Consider the following 20,863-nt stretch of genomic DNA (forward strand, 5'->3'; position numbering starts at 1 on the left):
AGTTAGGTACATTTCTATTCCTCGAATGAACGGTGGTTGGAAATATTTTCATTTTTTTTTTATTTTTGAAAAACAGTCCAAAAAAAAAAAAGACTTAGCATTGCATTTCAGGCATTGAATTATTCAAATGTTTTTGACCATTTTGTCACCATGCAACAAAGAAAGAAGTGAAAAGGGAGTGTTCATAATGTCATTAATAGTGCCAGGTAGAGCCCAAAAGGTCAAACGAATTTTCGGATCGCTACGTTTTAGACTTTGGACCATGCAATGGTGAACGTTCACTTGACGCCGTCCAGTTTGAGGGTCCAGGCTTGTCCTGCAGTGCAGGGGAGTTCAGGCAAAGCAATGGTAAGGCCGGCATTGGGCTTGATAGGTGACCAAGATAAAGGCTTTGGGTTCCCCAACAACATCACCTGGATGACAGGCAGCAATGCGCAGGTTCGGTCACTATTTGGTTAGCTTGCCGACCAATTTGTGGCTAGCGCTTGAATGCTGAATTTTGCCAACATTACAACATTGTTAACTCGGTTTTTACCTTGGTGTTGGCTGATGTTTTGGGTTCCAAAAGTTGCACAGTGGGTTTGGGGGGTTTAGTTGTCAAGATGGCAAAAATACTGTCCCCTTTGGATGTATACCTAAACCAACAAAAAAAAAATGCATTATCTATATTCAAGTCAAGTCAACGGTATTTATTGAGCACTTTCAAACAGCCATCGCTGCATACAAAGTGCGGGACATGGAGCAATTTAACATGCACAATAAACAGTAAGACAAATCGGTAATAAAGGCGGTAGAAAGCACCAAACAGGAAAACGGAAAAACCAAGAACAAATCTAAGTCATGCTGAGTCGAATGCCAAAGATATTTGAGAACTTTTCATTCAAAAGCTATCTGTCATATTTCTGTTTTTGCGAAGCTTACACTTGGTTTTGTTTCATAGTTTTACGTCTTGTCCAGGTGTTGCGTGTTGTCTTGTCAGCTTGCTTGTATTTCGTTCCTAGGTTCTTTGCTGGATTACTGTGCTACTGTCACGTTTGTTTTTTTTCGTTGTTGTTGTTGTTATTTTTGGTTAATTGGAGTTTTTCAGGACTTTGTATGCGTTTTGGATTTTGTTTTGTCAATACATTTTGTTCAGTCCTTCCTGGTTCTCCTGCCGACCTGCTTTTTGGTCCTTACCATCACACACGCATAACACCATCACACCTAAATGTCATTCTTTTTCTAGTGACATGATCTTCACTCCACGCTGGAAAAAAATATATAGAAATGGAAGACAATCTGTGTCAAAACATGCTCAATTTAATAAAATTCCGTCATGAATTAATTAAAACCTTGGGCCACTATTAGAATGGAGCCCACTATTTGAGGCGATATTGTGATGCTGTCCTACTTGCTACCTACCATACTGGCACAGAGGCATTTTCCATCTGGACCCTCCAAGGTTTGCAGGAGTAGACGGCTTCCCCGTTGACATCAAGCCAAGTGCCGACTCCCCGCAGCCGCTCTTCAAACAACGCTGGGATCATTCCATCGGGAGTGGGGCCCACATTTAGGAGGTAGTTACCTCCCAGCGCCACAGTGTGAACCAGATCCTGAGCAGTGGGCAAGCGAATATGTCAGAGCGCATTTCAGAAGGACTGATTATATGCTTGGCTTGAATGTGATCACCTCTATGATGGCGGGCAGGTCCATCAAGTCACTCATCTTCATGTTCCTACGATAGCCCCAGGAGAGCATGTCTACAGATGTGCATTTCTCCCACTTATGTGTGGGCAGCTGGCCTGGAGTATACTTGTCTTCGCAGTTGTAGTAACCTCCATGTTTACATGCACAGCCAGCTCCCCATCTGTCGTTGGTTACCACTGTATCCTATGAAATAGACCACATGAGTTCATCAAATGAATATATATATACCGTATATATCGAGAGAGAGAGAGAGAGAGAGAGAGAGGATGTGATACTGGCACATACTTTAACAGGGCTATCGTTGTAGAGCCAGGCAAGAAATTGTGTGGAGTTCCAGTATGTGTCAGGCGCTTCCCAGTCTCCATCAGACCAGATCACTTCAGGTCTGTACCTGCAAGAGGGATGCTGAAATGTACTCAAGGCTGCACCTGCGGTCAGTGTTCATTCATAGACAAGTGTGGATAAAAAATGAAGTCACCTTACAACCATGTTATACAGCTCTGGTAATAGCTTGTGAAGCACAAATTCCTGTGTTTTGAATCCATTCTGCTTGTCCTTCAGGTAAAGAGGGTGGAACCACTCGTAAAGGGAGTTGTAGAGTCCAAAGTGCATCGACCTGAAGATGGAAATATGATTCCTGACTGGAGGCAGGTGGCATGAAAAGCAGCAAAACTACATTCACAGCCTTCGAACACACCGCTTCCGCACAGCTTCCCCCAAGTCGCCGACGAGGTCTCTGTGTGGACCGGTATCGACAGAATTCCAGTTCCAGGAGTTGGGAGATTCCCAGTTGGTAAAACCTTCGTGATGTTTGGCTGTCAAGACGACGTATCTTGCGGGAACAAACATAAACAACAAGACAGAGAAGTGATGCAACGGTGGTTTGTGTGGCTCAAAGTATAAACTGAATTCATATTTTACTTTGGAGTTGCAATTGGGAGGGTGGTGGTATGATGCTGTGCCCAAAGAGAACCCCAGTTCGAAGCACTTACTTTGCTCCAGAAGCGTTGAATATATTCGCCCATTCCTCCGGCTCAAAGAACTGAGCGTGAAACTGGGTTGCAAACTCCGGGTAGCGGAATCCCGGCGGATAATTCTTGTTCATGTAAGCCACGCAATTGGGATCGGGTGGTTTCTGACCTTGCCAGTGCCACCAGAACCACTCGCTGTCAAAAGCGGGCACTGAAAACACCCCCCAGTGAACGAAGATGCCCACCTTTGCCTCGTCGTACCAGGAGGGCAGCGGTCGGGCGTCCAAACTAGTCCAGTCTGCCGTATAGCGAGCTCCGGACGCCAACGTGACGAGTGCAAGGAAGAAAGTGAAGAAAATCATAGTGACATTTAGGCTATTTGTGCGGTAAGTTAAACTATCAACAGCGCAATCGGTTACGAATAATCTTCTTGCTCGTCGTAGCGGTAATTTACGTTGACAGTTCTTGTAGTATTTGTGAGAGTAGCGTGACTTCTCCGTTTTGACGAATTTGTGCTCCAATCCCATTCAGTGTCACTTGGCGCCCTCTAGCGAGACGAAAGATACTGTATTAAGATGAACTGATTCGCAACGAATTCAAGTCAGGTCAACGTTATTGTCAAATATGCTCTATGTGCAACATACAGCACAGATGAACGTTTTTTCCTCTCAACCACAGTGCAACCACGGGAGAGAGAACAGAAAAATAATTATTTCCTTCCTCATCCTTAATGGCATTGCAGTGGCTCTGCAGTCGTCTACGTTTTTCTCATTTGCGTCTTCAACGACGTTGATCCCAAATCGACAACAGATGTAGACAAACGTTTAAAAAAAAAAATCCCATTTTATTTGCAATGCGATTCGTGGTTTTATTTTCTTCGTTCAAGACATATGTAAGCTTATGTTATATTATTAATTATCATTTTATGTTTGAGCATCATATCATTTCATGTTAAGCATTCTTAAATTATATTCTGTTGTTTAATGATTGCTTAGACATGCTTTTATATCGATGGGTTCTGATTGTCTGTTAAAGTAAGAGAAGCAAGAAGTGATTTTTGTTACGAGAGTTGTGATCTCGAACGTGCTGCGGTGCAGACGCCTTTATTTCCCCCTTTTAATAAACTGCATTAAAGGATTCCATCTTCCCTTTTATTCATTCGTAAAGAAGAGCCAGCCATCCGCTGAAAAACAAAGAACCCCTCAACTTACACATAAATCAAGTTCAAAGTAAAAACACTTTGTCCAGAAGTAGTGAAAATAGTCTATCCAAAAGAAAAAGTAGTTGGCGTCGGTGATCGGGATGGTTACGATCCTCATGAACATTCCGATCCCTGGAGGGTCGTCGAAACCGCGCAGAACGTCTCACTGGAACTAAGGGTGGTGTCATCTTGGCCCAAACAATCCTGGCTTTTACTACTCGTTTCCGGTCCGGTGTTGTTATTGTTTGCCAAGTCAGTCGCCAATTTATCCTTCTTTTGAGACGACGAGCTCTCGACGGGGGTCTTTTTGCCTTTCCCGGACCGAGATCCCACGTCCCGACGGGAAGTCTTCCAGGTGTATCCCAGCCGCTTCAAGACCCGCTGGGTAGTTTTGATGGAAATGGGCTTCACCGCGGTGCAGTTGTACAACCTCTGGATCTCCGTGATGGACGCCTGGTTGTTGGCCTCCACCACTCGCTCCATTTGCTTCTCTCCCAGCTCGTCGACGAAGGGTTTCCTGCGGCGACCCCGCTCGCTGCGGGTCTTCTTTTTGGAGCACCAGTCCCTGTACACTCGGGACACGGCCGTCTTGGAGAAGCCCAGCTGGTTGACCGTTTCCGAGATGCTGCGGCCGGCGATCCGGATACCGACGATCATTCCCCGCTCGAACTCGCTTAAATCCCGTGCCTTGCCCATCTGTTACCGTCTGGGTGCGATCCCTGCACTGTGAGGCACCGCAAAGTGCCCCCAACCTACCTTGTGCCTCTTGTTTTGATGCCAAGTACGCCGAGCTCTGTGCCTGAGCCCAACTGTCTTCTTCTACGCTGTAGCTATGTGGTCTAATGGATTCAATGATGCATCCTTCAGTTTGCATTAGGTACTACTGTCCTATCGGATCGATTGATGGATCGAAAATGGAAATGTTAAGTGTATGATATCGAAAGAATATAGTGCAGAGAAGTATGCCGTTAGTAGTCAAAATGCTTTATATGTGGTTTTTAATTGGACCCGTTTGACTAGTTGTGAGACAAGATACAATCTGGACTGGTTGTCAGTCAATCGCAGGTCCTTTAATTAGTCCTGATTTTAGACATTCAGACAGTAGCCTATTTGTATTTCCTTGTGGTCTGTTAAGAAACAAAAATGTAATATATTTAGATGAAAATCAAAGGTGCCTTCATAAAAGTTCCATCCGTTTATTTGCTATTCTGTCCTCAATAACGGCAATGACTTCAACGTTTAAATAAGTATAGCAGTCATCTTAAAAAAAAAAAATCTCAATATATTTTAATACTGACAAAGTGACGCCATCAGGTGGTGGAGTGGACTCAAACCACTCTATGCAAATGCTGAAAAACACAAACTAATGCGTGACAATAAAATGTGAAGCTGTCAATCGCTAAATAATAGTCACATGGTGGCAAATTAGCAGTGCAAAAAAATGCGATTGCATAAAAGTGTATAAGTCTAATGGTAAGCTAATGATTGTCCAAGTGGAAAAATCATCAAATATGTACAATAGTGGGACAGCGCAATGCAAGAAAGTGCATGGGGCAATAAACTAAACATTGTGAAGCACAGGGGCCACAGGCATCGGTGGTCTTCAGGGTCCGCGCTGCGGTCATCACGAGCACGGCAAGCCCGCTTTGGTTGCTTCAACCAAGCGTACAGTCTCTCTGGAACTCACGGTACCTCCATCATTGACGCGAAGGATCCAGCCTTTCCCAACATGTTCGTAGTCCACAAATTCCTCAGAGTGCGAGTTCTCAACGGGGGCGGTCTGGAGCACATGATCCCGCTGGGTAGAGCCCCGGATGTAGCCCAGTCGCTTCAAGGCCCGCTGGGTGGTCGTGATCGAGATGGGCTTCTCCACGCTGAAATTGTACAACGTCTGGATCTCCTCGATTGTGGCTTGGTTGTTGGCCTCCACGACCTTCTCCATCCGCTTCTCGCCCGTCTCGTCAACGAGGCGTTTCCTCCCGCACGCCCCCCGCTCGCTGGAGGTCTTCTTCTTGCAGCACCAGTCTTTGTACACCCGAGACACCGCCGTCTTGGAGAAGCCCAATCGATTGACTATCTGCGAGATGCTGCAACCCGCGCTTCGGGCGCCCACGATCAGGCCCCGTTCGTACTCGCTCAAGTCCCGCGATTTGCCCAGGTGTTCCCAGGGTGGTCCAACGCTTGGACTGGGGGAAAACACGACAAATTCCTCTTTTGGGGGCCGCTTACTCTTTTGTTTTGAAGGGAGCTAGCTCAATATGCAAACATGAGCGACTAGTAAATAAAGCTCTCCTTCTGTGGTTTGTTCGGCAAATTTGCGCCCCCTTCGGCTAGGATGAGTTACTACAATTTAAAATGTGGCGTTCGGCAAATTTGCGCCCCCCTTCGGCTAGGGTGAGTTACTACAATTTAAAATGTGGCGTTCTGCGTCTTTATATATCGCTTTCAAAACAAAATAAATTTTAAAAAAATCAAAAAATGACCTACAGCTCTGATACGGAAGTCGGCACACAACTGCCACCAATTCGATGTTAGTATATTTCCAAGGAAATTTGTACTTCAAGGAAAAATGTGTTAATTTTTCACTGTTCATTATTTCACGAGCTCAAACATCAAATGGATTTTTGGCTTCGTGCTTAGGTCGTTGCATCCTATTAGTTCACCACAAGATTTTCGTCTCTGTGTGCCCTGCGATTGGCTGGCAACCGGTTCAGGGTGTCCCCCGCCTACTGCGCGAAGACGGCTGGGATAGGCTCCAGCGCCCCCCGCGACCCTAGTGAGGATCAGGCGGTTCGGAAAATGGATGGATGGATGTACAAAGGATGAGATGAGGTGTTCTCGAAGGATTTTTTCTGTTTTTTTTTCTTTCTAGCAGCAACCCTATGACTGAACATTGACTTCTGTTTTGAAGTTTTCATAATTGCCTCCACCTTGGATAGGGCTGCATTTCTAACAGAAGAAAATCAGACCCACTGCTGCAAGAATCTGCCGCTACCACGATTCATTGTAAATATGGTGCTCTTTTGGTTGATGAGAACAGTTGTGTTTAAAATGAAAATGTTGACAGTGGTCATTAAGTAATCATATAACTGTGGACATAAGTAACTAAAATAGACATTTAATGCACAATAACAAATATTTAGTAACATGCAGGCATATTAATGTTACCCTCTCAGGAAAATGCCACAAATGCATGCAAATTTTAAGACACGGGTGAATTTCATAGCACGACTCAAATCAAGTGAAAATAAATCTGTACAAATAACTGTAAGGTGCAAAATCACATTCAAACACAACAACCTCAGACAAGACAATTCCAGTAGCATTCAATTATCGACACTTGGATCAAAATATAATTTAAGAACTTCATTGGGAAGAAAAGAAACATTCCATTGCTCGCGACTGTTTTTAGCTCCTTGCTTCTGGCCTTGTTAAATACTTTAAGAAAAAATCCAACAAGGTGGGTATTTTAAATGGGGCAAATGGCGTAAAGCCCAACAATTATGGTGAACAAGAGATGGATGACACTATGCACTTGATGGCACAAAAGGTCAAAAACTCCATGCTGTTGAAATGGATGCCACACCGTCAGTACATGCACAAAAAAAATTGCCATTGGATTAAACCAACTGAAACAAAACAGCTCCATCTAACCCCGTTTGTCTATTTAAAGCCATTGCAATGGCCGGGTGTCGGTTACTTGTGGATTTTCTCGATTCCTGGTCGAGCTCGGCCCATCTCTCGCGAACTGCAGGGGAACAATCTGATTCATTTGTGCATGTAAACATGCTTAGCGACATGGCAAACGTGTGCTTTTGTGTAAGTACTTCAAAAGTATATTATAGACGTGTTTTCAATTGATTGAAAGAGTCTCCGACTTGTACGTAACATTTGGACAGTCAAGGTATAACAGACTAAACCAAATGAGATTCAAGTGCGGAGCAGTACCACTAGTGGTACACACAGACACACACACAAAGTACATTTTCAAACTGTGCAATATGTTCACAGCTTGTTGAACTTTTTAAATCCAACAAAGCACATTTGCTAAGTAATGCTCGGTTAGATTTCACTTGTAAGTAAACCACTTGTTTTCCTATCCAAAGAAATGCGTCTCCAAAATTGATTTTAAATTAATGCACAATGCAGCGTAAATGATTAATCGTAGTGCAGCTTTTCATGTTCTTATCTTTCAGCACGGTGGTAACATACCCCACTGTGCATCGCGTTACAATGGCTTACAACAATAAATGCCCTTTTTGTATGAACACCTCGGCTTACTATGCTACCGCATTTCAGCATTTCAATGTTGATGACGACAAAAGTTGGGTCATGTGTCCAGGGTTGGAAATTAAGAGTTCAAAGTGAGAATAGAGCCACAGGCACTGGTGATCTGAAGGCTCCGGGCGACGTGGATCCTCACCAACACTGAAACCCCGGTAGAGGGGCTTCGACCTCGGGGAGCGTCTGGTTGCAACTCACGGGGGCACCCTCGTATGGCAAAGTCTCCCGAGTTTTACTCCCCGTGTCCCGTTCCGCATTGTTGCCTCCACCCAAGCCCGTCGACACGGCAGTCTGTTCTTTCAGTGGAGAGCCCTGGACGGGGTCCCGCTGCTTGGTCCGGGGTACCGGATTCTTCCGCGTGGTCCGAGACACCGAGTCCCGCCGGGGAGGCTTGCGGCTGTAGCCCAGCCGCTTCAAGGCCCTCTGGGTAGTTTTGTGCGAGATAGGCGTCTCGGCACTGAAATTGTACATGGTCTGGATCTCCGTCACCGTTGCCCGGTTGTTGGCTTCCACCACGCGCTCCATCCGCCTCTCGCCAACCTCGTCGACGAGGCGTTTCCTCCCGCCGGTCCCCCGCAGGCTGCTAGTCTTCTTCTTCACGCACCATTCCCGGTATATCCGCGACACCGCCGTCTTGGAGAAGCCCAGCCGGTTGACCGTTTCCGAGATGCTGCAGCCTGCGCTTCGAGCGCCGACGATCAGTCCTCGCTCGAACTCAGTCAAGTCCCGCGACTTGCCCATATTTTGGAAAAAGCAGCTCCGATTCCCCTTTCAACCGAGTGCCACTTCTTTTGTTTCAAGGGGTCGACATATTACGTCGACTGTACTGTATTGACAATGACGAATTGGGGCTCTTCTTCTACGGTCGATTGTTTGCTACATTGGGCTCGTTGTCGCCCTCTGCAGTTAGATTTGTGACGATTGCATGAAGGAAAAGCATCAATTCACCTCCGGTACTGGACCAATATGATGCTAAATTAGATCCAAGTACAAAATAATGCATGTATACGACCCGCAAATAAACGGAAACATTGAACATTAAAATAATAGCAATGTAAAAAGATTGACTAGAGTACGCTTGTAAAGATTAGAGTGCATTTTAGGGTTCTTTCTCTTCTTACTACTTTTTAGGACACGTGTGTCACAATTTGATGACTTGGCAAAGCAAGAAAAACACAAAAGTTCTCCTCTTTTATTAACTTATTTTGTGTTCATTCTGACAAGGGAAAAACAACCAGCTTGACTTTTATGCCATAAAAACAAGTGTTCCCATGAAATAACAGGTAATTAAAAAAAAAAAACAGCTTGTGATACTGAAAAAAAATTTCACCGTACTTGTGTGACGCCCCCCCCCCCCCCCCCAGAGTGGACCGACACATTTTGAATTCGTTAAAGCTTGTAGTTTTTGGCGACCATGAGGCAACGCATTCATAGCCGCCATTGTTGGAGTCAGCAAGGAGCAAACAAATCTTTTCAATAAAACCGTGGATGTGGAGGATCTTCCCTCTGTGAATCTGTTACTATCCTCGTTCATTCACACCGGGTCATGTTTCTCCACGTCGCTGCTGTCTGTTCAGATCTCAGTCCACCAAGATCTCCATCGCAGTTGACATAACCTCAATTTACATCTTTGTTCAAATGGAGGCTTCAAAAAGTCATGAATAGAAAGTACACATAAACGTTTTCCGATGCCGAGAGTAAAAGGTAAAACGTTGTCAGAAAATTAAACACTCAAGTGAAGTAAAAATATTAGAAAAAATGACTTTGTATTTGATTACTTTCCACCACTGCCATTTAGTGATTGAGCTACCGAAAGAACCTACATACGAAGACATCAAATGTTACTTCTGTTTTGAAGAAAGAAGTTCAATATTGTCCTCGAAAAATAAAAGAAAGCACTGACTTCCATGTCATCAGTGCCTTCCAAAAGTGAATTGGCAAGTGTGTGAAGTCACCACTAGAGAGCAGCGCTCTGCTTCTCATTGGACAAGTTTGCACAAGCCATGCATGCAACAGGCTTCAATGGTTATCACTTGTTTGCATTTTCAATATTCCAAAAAAAAAAAACACACACACGCAGGACATACAAGTCAGAAGGGGGAAAAAAAACGATGGCCTGAAAACACTCACAAAATTTAATCGATAAAGTATCTGGACCGAGAGCAAGGCACGGCGACACCAATAACTGGCCCTGATTTCAGCATTTTCATTTTTTCGATCCAAGTCAGCAAAAGCATGATTGTCGGTGCCCTCTGAAAGATTGATCTTGTGCCGTGACAAGTATCATCAGACGCTCACTTCATTGCCCTTTTTTTCCTTCGTGTGTGGGGTCATGATTTTAACAATTGCTTAAATTGTTCCCTAAATGTGTGTTCCCCGCTCAAGCTAACCTAAATCAAGGTGAGGTCTCCACGAGTCAGAGATATTTGTAAAAAACAAACTAACTAAAAAAAAAAATAAAATATTCTACAAATAGACTTCATGACGATCGGGGAGCAATTCTAAAGATTCACAGAGTGTGACCTACGTCATTGCACGCGGCCAGCTGCCTTTCCAGCATCTGTTTCTCCACCAAGTCTTCCACTCGACCGACCTCCACCTCGTCCACCTCGTCCATGAAACTGGCCCAGTCGGCGCCGCCCTCTTCACGTTCCGTGGGCTCCGCTTGGCCGGCCGGGTGTAGCGGGGTGGAGTCGGCGTGAGTGGTGGTCACGCAGTTGCAGCTGTCGCAGATGCCGTAGCGTCGGAAGCCTGGAGATACGCTGGACCCGGAGAAGATTCTCCTGCAGCTCTTGCATGACATGGGCAAGTCATGACGATGAACCTGGTTGGGGGTTCACAGACAGTTGCGGCGGTTGGGAAATGAGTGAGCATGGTTCCTCCGCATATTCACCATTTTCCTTTTGGCACTATTTAAAGCCCTTGGTAAAATAAAAAAATCGATGTATCATTTTTTAAAAAATCTTACGCTCAGGGCGTGGGTGCGAAGATGTTCCTGCCTGGTGAACCTCTTGCCACACATTGGACAGGGGAAGGGCCTCTCTCCTGTGTGACAGCGAAGGTGCCGCTTCATAATTCCCTTCTGCTTGGCCGTGTACGGGCAGAAGGGACATTTATGCAGTTTGACCGGAACCAGTAAGCTGTCACCTGCGGGATAGAAGAGGCCGTAGAAAATCTACTTGGCAGGTACCAAGTTCCCAAACTACACTGAACCAATCTGGTTTGCTGTACCTGCATCCTCTCCAATCCAATCCGACTGAATTTCCATCACGGATGACCCCACAAAACCCAAGCTGTCCTCAATTCGGCTCACTCCTAAAATGCTACCCGGTGGTCTCTGAGTCATGCGCTGGGCCGCTCGGTCCACCAGAGGGTTGGGACCTTCACCCCTGGCCAGCATCTCCATCAGCTGCCTGGCACTAAAGGAAGAGCTGTAACCCACAGAGGAGCGCTCCACGGAAAAACTTGGCGGGATTGATCTGCTGTGATGAGGGACTGAAGGTCCGGGATATGATGATGCGAGGTCTTTATTGTCAGGGGATTCCAAAAGCTCCTCATCGGGGTCATATTCTATCTTGGGGTTCACTAACTCGTGAGTCAAAGTGGAACACAGCGTTGAGGAGAGGTTAGTCTGATCCGTGTGTGCCTTTGGTTTTTCACTAACAGACCGGTAGTCGGAGTCCGGTTCTCGACTTGGGCCTGGTGGGCTGTTGCCAGGCATGTACAAAGGGCTCACTGCTGGCTTTATAGATGCTGCGTCTGCTTCCGTAACCCGTGAGCAAGGCTCCATGGACCCGACGCTACTCAACTTGGATGCAGCAGGAGTACCGCTGTCCGCAGGTCTGTAACGTCCTTCCTGTCCCGGATTTTCCTCCTCGGTTATGCCTTCCTTGTCTTTATTGCATATTTCCAAAGAGGAGCTAATGTATTTTTTGCAAAGATTCACCAGGTCGGTCATTTGCAAGTAGCTGGCCGCAGACATCACTTCGATGACACTGCTGCTGCTCAAGGCTAACCGGCCGGAGTAGAGGAAATCCAGGATGATGGAGAAGGCATCAGCTGTAACTATGTCTAATGATGCTGTGCTTTGGCGCTGTCCACTATCCTGAAACAACATTCATAGACAATTAGGAAAATTGACATAAAAGTCACAGTTGGTGTTTCAAATAGTTCAATAATTTGAATTTGCTGAATTTCTATTCAATGGATCCACCATAGGGAACATTTATTGTGAGTGCAATTGGTTGTTGGCCTATATGTGCCCTATCGTTGAAGACAAGCGGGACTGTATGGAAAATGAGTGAATGGATGTTTAGAAAATGAAGCAACATTTAAAGTATCCCAGAACAGAGTGTGGTCGACCATCAAAATACCACTGCACCTGTAAATAGTGAACCAAAAGAGCCCGAAAGTAGCCACTTCCTGCAAACAGGACATTGCGGTGGGCTTTGAAGACACGGCCCTCAACCAGGATGCTGCAGTCACAGAAGTAGCCTCGCTTGCGCTGCTCGTTGAGTTCAAACAGAAGCTTGGGCAGGTAGCAAGGCACCTCCATGACGAAACTTCAGTGGGCTCTGCCAGGAGAGAGGAAGAGTAAAAAAAAAAACAACAATAACAACAATACGAGGGTAAATGGAAATGCAGCCACGCTGATATCAATTGAGGGGCAAAATTAAAAATAAAAACAATAAATGTGGCAGAATTATTGTTTCCCGATTCTCTTTTTACCAGCCAGCATGCATTGGTTCTTAAACAGCTCCAGAGATTGTGCGCAATCTACTGTAGGATGCGTTATAGCGCTATTCTAAATCGTCTACATATTATGGCAAGATGAGTTAACATTTCAAAGTGGACTTGTATGAATAAAATGCAGCCACATATAAGACCGTGTTGAACGCCTTTACAAGGTGCAACTTAATAACACGAGAGTTGATGCTTCGCGCTGTCTTTGTTTTCAGGCTATCAATCGCGGCTAACGTTAACTAGCTAGTTAGAAAACCATTTGCGGCCACTCGCAAGCACCTCATTCAAGAGCGCGTGTTAAATAAAAACACAATTGAACCACATGACTTACTCGCCAAAACCCAGAAAAAGTCTTGATGATGGGTCGTGATCTTGAAAACATTAAATTGCTAGTGCTAATAGCATTATTTTCTAGGTTTTTCTGCGATCGAAGTACTGTACAGCATAAACACTTCCGGTATTCCGAGATTGACGTTTACGTTTAGCCAATTAGGAGTTACGTAGGCGCGGCCACAAGTGACGACCAATGGAAAAGGGGAGAACTTCGATTTCAATGAAATAAAATAAAGTAATAATAAACCATTGGGAGGCAAATAAATAGAAACATTTTATATTAGTGAACACAATTAATAGTCAATTTTAAAAAACATGTGACTTGCAAGCTGTGCAATCTAATTTTATGTTCACACGTAACATTCCTTGCTGTTAAATAAAGAAAAGTCAACCTTGAATTTAATAAAAGAGTGGGGTCTCTTTGAAAGAAAAAACATCAACTATAAATTTGTGCTTGAGTATAGTTTTCCATTTAAGGGCGGAAATAGTCTTCCGAGTTCAAAGAAACAAATTAGGAAACTAATATTCATTTATTTGGCACAACCAGTGCCAATAAACCACACGTCTCTTCCCACAGTTATTGACTTCATAATATTTTCCCTATGGCCTGCTGTGGAAAAACCCACATCGATGTTACAACAGCCCAATTTAAAAAAAAAAAATGATGAAAATGAATATCAGCACTAAATTACAACCGAAACTAATCTTGCTCTAATCCAGGGTTTCCCAAACGTTTTCAACTCAAGACCCACAAGAGAAGTTTGGGTCCTCTCCGCGAGTTGAATTGAATAAAATACATGAAGCGTTGCCATCATATAAAGTTATACAGTACATAGTAAAAAGAAAAGAATACAATCAGCCAACAGCGGTGCCAACTTGATGATCAACAAAATAAAACTGAAGATCTTACTCTTGACAACAGAGGACCCCCTGTACTGAGGAATATTTAACTTGCATCCCAAACTGGACTTCCCTTTCATCTGGAAGATATTATTTGGATTGACATGTGGCAAAAACGTTATTGCTTAGAGTGCGATGGCACTGGTTGTAATATTCACTCTATCTCCATGCCATACAGGGAATCACATGGAATCTACTAGGCAAAAGACTTTCCTAAAAAGTCGAGCTCAGTGCCAAGATATCAGTGAAATTGTGTTTTGATTCTTTCCAGGAGTGTGTGCGATCCCTCCGAGGGGATACCCTCCAGGTATCTTGAAACAGCTTCTCTCAATGATCATTTGTTTACATGTTTCACTACTCCACTGAGCGAGCTCTTCAGGACAGGAAAAAGACCACGCTTGTGATTTACGACGGACTCTTGCGGCCTGCGATGTCTAAAAAGCAAACTGCCTTCATGTACGCTTTGCATCCACACTCATTGTGTGTGTCAGCCGCACTGGCAGCCGCAGTCTGGCGCTGAGGGCCCGCAAGCGGCACCCCTCGCTCCTTGTGGTCTGACGAGCACTCGGGCCTGCATTTTCCCAGGCTGAGACAACACACCGCGGTGGCAGCGCAAAGCCGCATTGGGAGCCTGATTAAAGACTCGAGACAATGGAGGGACCGCGGTGGCATTTTCCATTCCTAGCGCCGTGTCCCGAGGGAGGGGGAGGGGGGGGGGGGATGCAAGTATGTACCGTGAAACGTTTGAATGATCCCAGAATCTCAGGAATTCCGAGCGAGGCTCCGCGGAGAGGGCCCTCGACCGGGGATCAAAAAGACCAGAGAGCGGACTGCGGTGGGTTGGTGCAGAAGCACGCACACACACAAGTGAAACATTCGCCTCTGCGGCTGCATTTCTCTGGTTTATTTGTGAATTTTGGCCAGTGAGCAACAGGCATGTGGTGCGTGTTGTCCTTTTATCTCACATGGGCAATCTTTGGGAGTCTAATACAGCAGGCGCCCCTTTTGATTCGGGAGACAGCGCTCGCCTCTCTCTTTCTCTCTGTAATTATCGTTTCATGTCGTGAGACCGACGGCCCGACGCATCTCGCGCTCTTTTTCATCACTCGTCGGATAAGACGAAACGAATTCCCGACCGAAATAAATCTGCCAGCCTTTTTATTATTGTATATTGAGCACCACGGAGCCTTCCCACACCACAAACTTCCGGTAGCAAAGGGCCCCAAAAAACCGATGTCGTTGCCACAGGCGGATTGAGACGATCAAAGCCTGCTTGTGCTATATGCAGTTAGCCAAGAGCCCTCAGACGCTGACCTCAAACATAGCTCATGTCTGAGCGCAACACTGACTGTTTGTTTGTGGTACTTGCGAGCGAGATTGTGTAGCGATGGTTTCGCGGCACACGCGTTGCCTTTCGGCAGGATTTTTCCGTGTTGCCTCCCGCAAGTCTGCCTTTCACACGAGTCCGAAAGCAAACGTTGACCGTTGAAATTCATACTTTTTCGCAGAAGTGTGGAGCTGCAGTCACGTGACTTGACTTGTGTCGGATTGATGTGGACACTTTTAGGATTGTGGAGGAGTTTGACAAAAGCTCCACTTGTCATCTAACTTCAATGGGCTACGTCGGCAATTGTCTCGCCTCGGGGAGTGACACGCAAGCAGAATCAAACAAGCGGTGGAAGTAAGACGGGGCATCGTGACATTACGGTAGTTTGCGATTTTGACCGATGCGGCAAGAATCACAATGATGAGAGGGAGAAAATGTACCAAAAAGCTGTTATGCAACCAATTAAAATGGAAAAATATTTGGAGCGTGAGCAGTGAACGTAAAGAAGTTGTATTGATCTTTGCAGATTTGGATCTAATCTTCTTTGCTTCACTTTAACCCTAAAATTTGCATGAAGACCAAAAATATGTTCCCTGAAAGTGATATTGATGATCAACATCGAAGTTGCACACTCTGTGCAATCTCTTCTGGGAAAGCTAAAAGTGGCCCATCAGTACAGTTCAGCGATGGCAGGTTTTTTTGGACGACATTTTTCTCCCCCCCCGAGTTTACGACTGCTCCTCTGAAATGCCACGGGGGTGACGTGTGGATGGATGCCTCCCTGATAATCGGAGGTGTTTTGTTATAAGAAGGATTTGAGATACGAAGAGGCTGTCAGAGAGCTGCACCAAGGGTGTCGGTGGGGGGGGGGGGGGGGGGGCGGTGTAAAACAACGACACTTCACCCGCCACGTGGCATCTTGCAAGGCTGAGAGCAAATGTGTATTCTGGACACATTCCTGACAATTACTGCGGACTTCCCCTTCGGTCCTTCCATACAGTGCGCCGCATGAAAAAAAAAAAAAATCTAAGAGTAATATTTTAAGGTTTTTTAATATTAGCCATTAGTCATTCAATTAAGCACAGTCGTTTTCATTTCTCACTTATTCTTTGTTCTGTGTGGCCCATAAAAGATTCAATCTTGGATGTGATGCGCAAGTCACAATGAAGTGATTACGGGCCGGCGGGCCTTTGAGACATGGCACTGAGCGGCATTCTTCACGCACTTAAAAATAGAAACCCTCCGCTTTTGCAATTTCACTCACTGGAGAACCTTCAGGCATCTCCTCTTTTTTTTTTTTTTTTTTCGTGAGTAGAAACATAGCATTCTTTCATATGTTCTCCAGCATGTCCTTGTGATTTTATAATAGTTCATCAACTAATGTAGGAATGGCGTGGTGGGAAAGACAGAACTTTGTTTTTCACGAGCCTGGAAGCAAAAGTACAGTGGAAGCTCCAACGCTGAACAAAATGCTGTACAAATAAAATTGGGCGGAAAATTTTCCAAGCTACATTCCCAAAGTATTTACGCTTGACGCTGCAAATCACGGGGAGAGAAACAATTGCAGATGCAGTTGCGGCCATTTGGTGATTAGTGCAAACAGTTGACAAAACTCAAGCTCAGAAGTCATCACTCAGCAAGCCACGCCCCTTAAAGGAACACTTGTTCCACCATTGTTAATTAATGATTTAAAAATACGCAACCCAAAAAATAGTGGTGTTTTTTTTTTGATGAGGCATAAATTGATTAATGACATTGCAATTCATTTCAATGGGGAATATTGATTAAATACTTCTAAGTCAAGGTACCATTGAAATATTAATTAAACTCAAACGCATGCACCGATTGTGCCAAGCAGATGCTATCAAAACTAGCCACGGAGCGGCAATAACGAACATTAAATTGTGATTCTCTTCAACAAGCCACACATCTTCCCTGTCTAGAAAGCCCCCCCCCCTTTTGCCCCCCACTTGATTTTGTGTTTCTATTCTTAAACCATTGCCTGCAAAGTTAATAAAACATTTATGATGATGATAATCTGTGCCCGGAACAAACACATTCACTCTACATAAATTCCTGTGGGAAAATTAGCCTGGAATTGAGAAGTACTTGGAAGTCAAACAGCATCCCGCATAGATAGTGTTCGACTTTGTTGGTTAGGCTGTGAAGATAAAAGCTCAGAATGAGGATACAGGCCACAACGCTGCGACAACTGTATGACAAACTGTCGGGGCAAATGCCGTTCTTCACCGAGAACAATGACGGACAACACGAGCGAGACGGGGACTTGAACTGGGGGAAAAGTGCAAAACAAATGCGGATGGATTGGTGGGAGCAAGAAGATGGCTATCGGCGTGGGGGAGGGTCGGGGGGGGGGGAGACAACACAGATCAGTCAAGGGTGTGGGGAAGGGGGAAGGGGGGGTGAGAGGGGAAACATTCACCCTTGCCCACATTAAAGCTATAAAAAAGAAAACAAACAGAAAAACATGTCTGACATAAAGAGACTGGTTTCCGCGGCGACAGCACAATGGCTGCCTGTGGCTCCTCGGGCCCTCGCCATCTCGTCTGGGGCCCGGCACCAGCGAAAGTCACCGCAGTCCCATCAGTAAGTGTGTGTGTGTGTGTGTGTGTGTGTGTGCGCGTGAAACATTGTGAATGTCATCATGCTCAATGCTGTGGGAACGGCCATGAAAGAGACCCCACTCAGAAGCCACAAAAGCTCCTTTCTGCGCCCCCTCGCCGCCTTTTAGCCTCTCTATTTATCTTTACGCGGTGGGGGGGGGGGGGGGGCCGGATGAGGAGGGAGGACTTTCTCTCCGTCCCACCGTGACAAGCGGACTCACCCATGACTGCTGCCCTTCTGCACCCATGACTGACACTTCAGTGTCACGCTTTGGCCGGCATAGCTCGATCTCCGGGCCGCTCACATCAGCTCTCGCAATCGACTATCCTGTACAGTCCGTACGCCGAAACACAGCCAAAGTGTAAATCTCACAGAATGTCCCCAAACTGGAAGGAGTGAATCGAGGAGCAGCCTAGACAGATGGATCCAGTTTGGACATTGGCGAGCCACTCTGGTGCCAGTTCCCATGCCGGTCGCGACTGGCTCACTGTGAAGAAGGCCTCATACCGCTGAAGGGCACTTTCTCCGCGTCTGTCGCTTCAAGTGAGGCACGATGAGTCGTATCGGCATCAAGAAACGGACAACGGGACGTTCAGACAGTAGCGCTTTGAGCATAGTGGGATTTGGTGAAAGGTTTTTAAATTACAGTCAGTTAAAAAAAAAAAAAGTTTTGAAAAAATTTGCTTCTTTCCGAATAACATGAAGAGAACACAGTCGCAGCTGCCGTGAAGCGATTGGCGCGCCGTGATCGGCGCATTGCACTTGGAGCCCCTTTGAGCCGAGCGATTCGATGCCAGAACATTTTGATGTTGGCGAATGAAAGTAACCTAAGACAACGCTACTCTTTGATGTTGACATTTTCTGACTCGATGAATGAAGACATCTGTGGGCCATGATGACACACTGACAAAGTGACTGACAGAGAAATTCGTGCTTCCGATTGATTTTTAGATCAAAGCAAGTCAATTGCTTCTCATCAAATTAAATCTCGACAAATTCTGCAAATGAAGTTACGCTCCAAATACGCTTCCTGACACATCCAAAGTTAAAAACGAGAGCAGAAGATCCTAAAAGCTGCTAAGAGTTTCTTTTCCGCATGGGTTTTGTACTCGCAAGCACATTTCAGCATCTGCACTACGCAGTCGAACCTCGTTCCGACGTACCTCCGGGGACATCGCGAGTCGGTACGTTATAACGGTAGTTCGTTGGAACCGTTTCCAATAAAATGGCCGCCAACTACGATGTATGATACAGTGTGAACATTTGTAGAAGTCAAAACAATGAACATGTCCTCGTGTATAAATGTGTCAATTACAAACGCGTGTCTATGAAAAAAAAACAACAACATTATTTTATAAGACGTGAAACAAACAACTGTAGCGCTCCTACTTCATCTCTGAAAACAATCCGTATCAAAATGTTGGACACAAATCTCTCCTTCTTTTTAAGTCCGCAGCATTCGTGCTTTTTGCAACCGATTGGCACATATGGAAGCAAAACTACAATTGAGCCATGCATCCATGCATCAGAAGTGATCATTTCAGCCCGGGAGTTTGTCATTATAAATTCTCTCCACATTCGTGTGAAGGATGAACGCGTGTGCGTGCGCGGAAAATTGCAAAAGTATGAGCCTGTTAATTTCAACGAGGGGACGCGGCCTTGTTGTGGTTTGGAGGGATGTGGCAGAGTTCCGACTTAAAATAGCAGATGAAGACTGGCAGGAATCTCGCAGGATTCCATCTCATCAGCTCTCAGATCTCTCGCTCTCATGTCTGTCTTCACCACCCCGATCGCCGCGCGATGAAACTCTTCTCATATTTAACTCATTTACTTCCTTCATTCATCTTCTTAATCACTTCTGTCCTTGTGCATGTTTTCCATGCGAGTTGCGTCATTCTGCGTGGCCAACCGAGAGCCATAAGTGAAACCAGAATGCACATTGGGGAAAAACAAAAAAAACAACAGAAAACGCATGCATATATTTAAAAAAAAATGTCTCTTTGCAATTTAAGAGGGAACAAAAATCAATGAGATCTTTGCCGCTGCATGTTTCCTTTTGTCATCCTCTTTTTGTCGCGTGTGTTCTCATGAAATGATATTTTTCCCTCGCTTCAAATTTCTTCTTCGACAACGACATCTTTTTTTCACAACGTGACTTTTTTGTGCATAATCGCAGCTTTTCAGCTTTTTCGTTCTCATTCTATTCCAACTTTTTTCCTCATAATATTCTGACTTTATTCTCATAAATCCTTTTCTTTTTATGAGTATGCTCAAAAATCGGTGCATGTTTTTATTTACAGTATGTATTTATTTTTCGTGTGGCCAAGAGAGAGAGAGAGAGAGAGAGATCATGGAGATTCGTCTGCCGTTTTCGGTTTGGGGCACACAAACGGTCTTCTGTGTGCCTGCTCTCCTTGAATAAATAGATAGCCTTGGCACATTGACTTTGATTAAAGTGCTTCAGCATTCACATGAAGCAGTAAAAAAAAAAAAAGAGCATTAAAATTGAATAGACACCGAATCTGGAGCAAGATGTTTAGCGCCGAAAAGCCCCCAAAACAGACGCGAATACGACATCTTGCACACAATCGTTGTCGTATGTTTAAACGAACACACCCTTCCAGTCTGCCAAGCAGGAAGAAACACACTCAGCTGGGCATTGTGTCGAAGGGGGCATGCCACTTAGCCTCACTCTTTTCACACACACACACACGCACACACACGGCGCCGGGCTCTCGTGTTTCCATGGCAATCAGCGCCAGCGATCTTCCCACGGTGGCTGTGGAACCGATG

The 20,863-nt window shown here is 45.2% G+C and overlaps 3 protein-coding genes across 3 annotated transcripts; all 3 read right to left on the minus strand.

Moving 5' to 3' along the window:
* Window positions 1-43: 43 nt before the first annotated feature.
* Window positions 44-3,633, minus strand: LOC147190474 (tissue alpha-L-fucosidase-like). Its single transcript, XM_086136955.1, has 8 exons — window positions 2,679-3,633; window positions 2,384-2,518; window positions 2,165-2,302; window positions 1,972-2,077; window positions 1,669-1,869; window positions 1,402-1,592; window positions 536-635; window positions 44-413 (listed from the first exon to the last, which is right to left on the minus strand). Exons 1-8 carry the CDS (start codon window positions 3,182-3,184, stop codon window positions 279-281), a joined length of 1,512 nt encoding a protein of 503 aa, XP_085993081.1. The 5' UTR covers window positions 3,185-3,633; the 3' UTR covers window positions 44-278.
* Window positions 3,634-6,960: 3,327 nt separating this feature from the next.
* Window positions 6,961-9,005, minus strand: LOC147190475 (uncharacterized). Its single transcript, XM_086136956.1, has one exon. The coding sequence runs from the start codon at window positions 8,881-8,883 to the stop codon at window positions 8,278-8,280; it is 606 nt and encodes a 201-aa protein (XP_085993082.1). The 5' UTR covers window positions 8,884-9,005; the 3' UTR covers window positions 6,961-8,277.
* A 315-nt stretch (window positions 9,006-9,320) lies between these two features.
* zbtb8b (zinc finger and BTB domain containing 8B) lies at window positions 9,321-13,342 on the minus strand. The gene is made up of 5 exons (XM_086137555.1): window positions 13,217-13,342; window positions 12,524-12,716; window positions 11,374-12,247; window positions 11,111-11,289; window positions 9,321-10,966 (listed from the first exon to the last, which is right to left on the minus strand). The coding sequence occupies exons 2-5, from the start codon at window positions 12,695-12,697 to the stop codon at window positions 10,652-10,654; spliced, it is 1,542 nt and encodes a 513-aa protein (XP_085993681.1). The 5' UTR covers window positions 12,698-12,716; window positions 13,217-13,342; the 3' UTR covers window positions 9,321-10,651.
* Window positions 13,343-20,863: the final 7,521 nt, after the last annotated feature.

The sequence above is a fragment of the Hippocampus guttulatus genome, chromosome 18 (assembly GCF_054856545.1).
Source record: "Hippocampus guttulatus isolate MCC_2025c chromosome 18, RoL_Hgut_1.0, whole genome shotgun sequence".
Classification (NCBI taxonomy): Eukaryota; Metazoa; Chordata; class Actinopteri; order Syngnathiformes; family Syngnathidae; genus Hippocampus; species Hippocampus guttulatus.

Excerpts from the sequence above, each read along its gene's own strand:
- LOC147190474 (XM_086136955.1), bottom strand. The coding sequence starts at position 3,184 with ATGGGATTGGAGCACAAATTCGTCAAAACGGAGAAGTCACGCTACTCT. Across the intron at positions 2,078-2,164 it reads CTGTATAACATGGTTGTAAG|GTACAGACCTGAAGTGATCT; the intron begins GTGACTTCATTT and ends TCCCTCTTGCAG. Across the intron at positions 1,870-1,971 it reads ACAACGATAGCCCTGTTAAA|GATACAGTGGTAACCAACGA; the intron begins GTATGTGCCAGT and ends TCTATTTCATAG.
- LOC147190475 (XM_086136956.1), bottom strand. The coding sequence starts at position 8,883 with ATGGGCAAGTCGCGGGACTTGACTGAGTTCGAGCGAGGACTGATCGTC.
- zbtb8b (XM_086137555.1), bottom strand. The coding sequence starts at position 12,697 with ATGGAGGTGCCTTGCTACCTGCCCAAGCTTCTGTTTGAACTCAACGAG. Across the intron at positions 11,290-11,373 it reads TTGGATTGGAGAGGATGCAG|GTGACAGCTTACTGGTTCCG; the intron begins GTACAGCAAACC and ends TCTATCCCGCAG. Across the intron at positions 10,967-11,110 it reads TTCGCACCCACGCCCTGAGC|GTTCATCGTCATGACTTGCC; the intron begins GTAAGATTTTTT and ends ACCCCCAACCAG.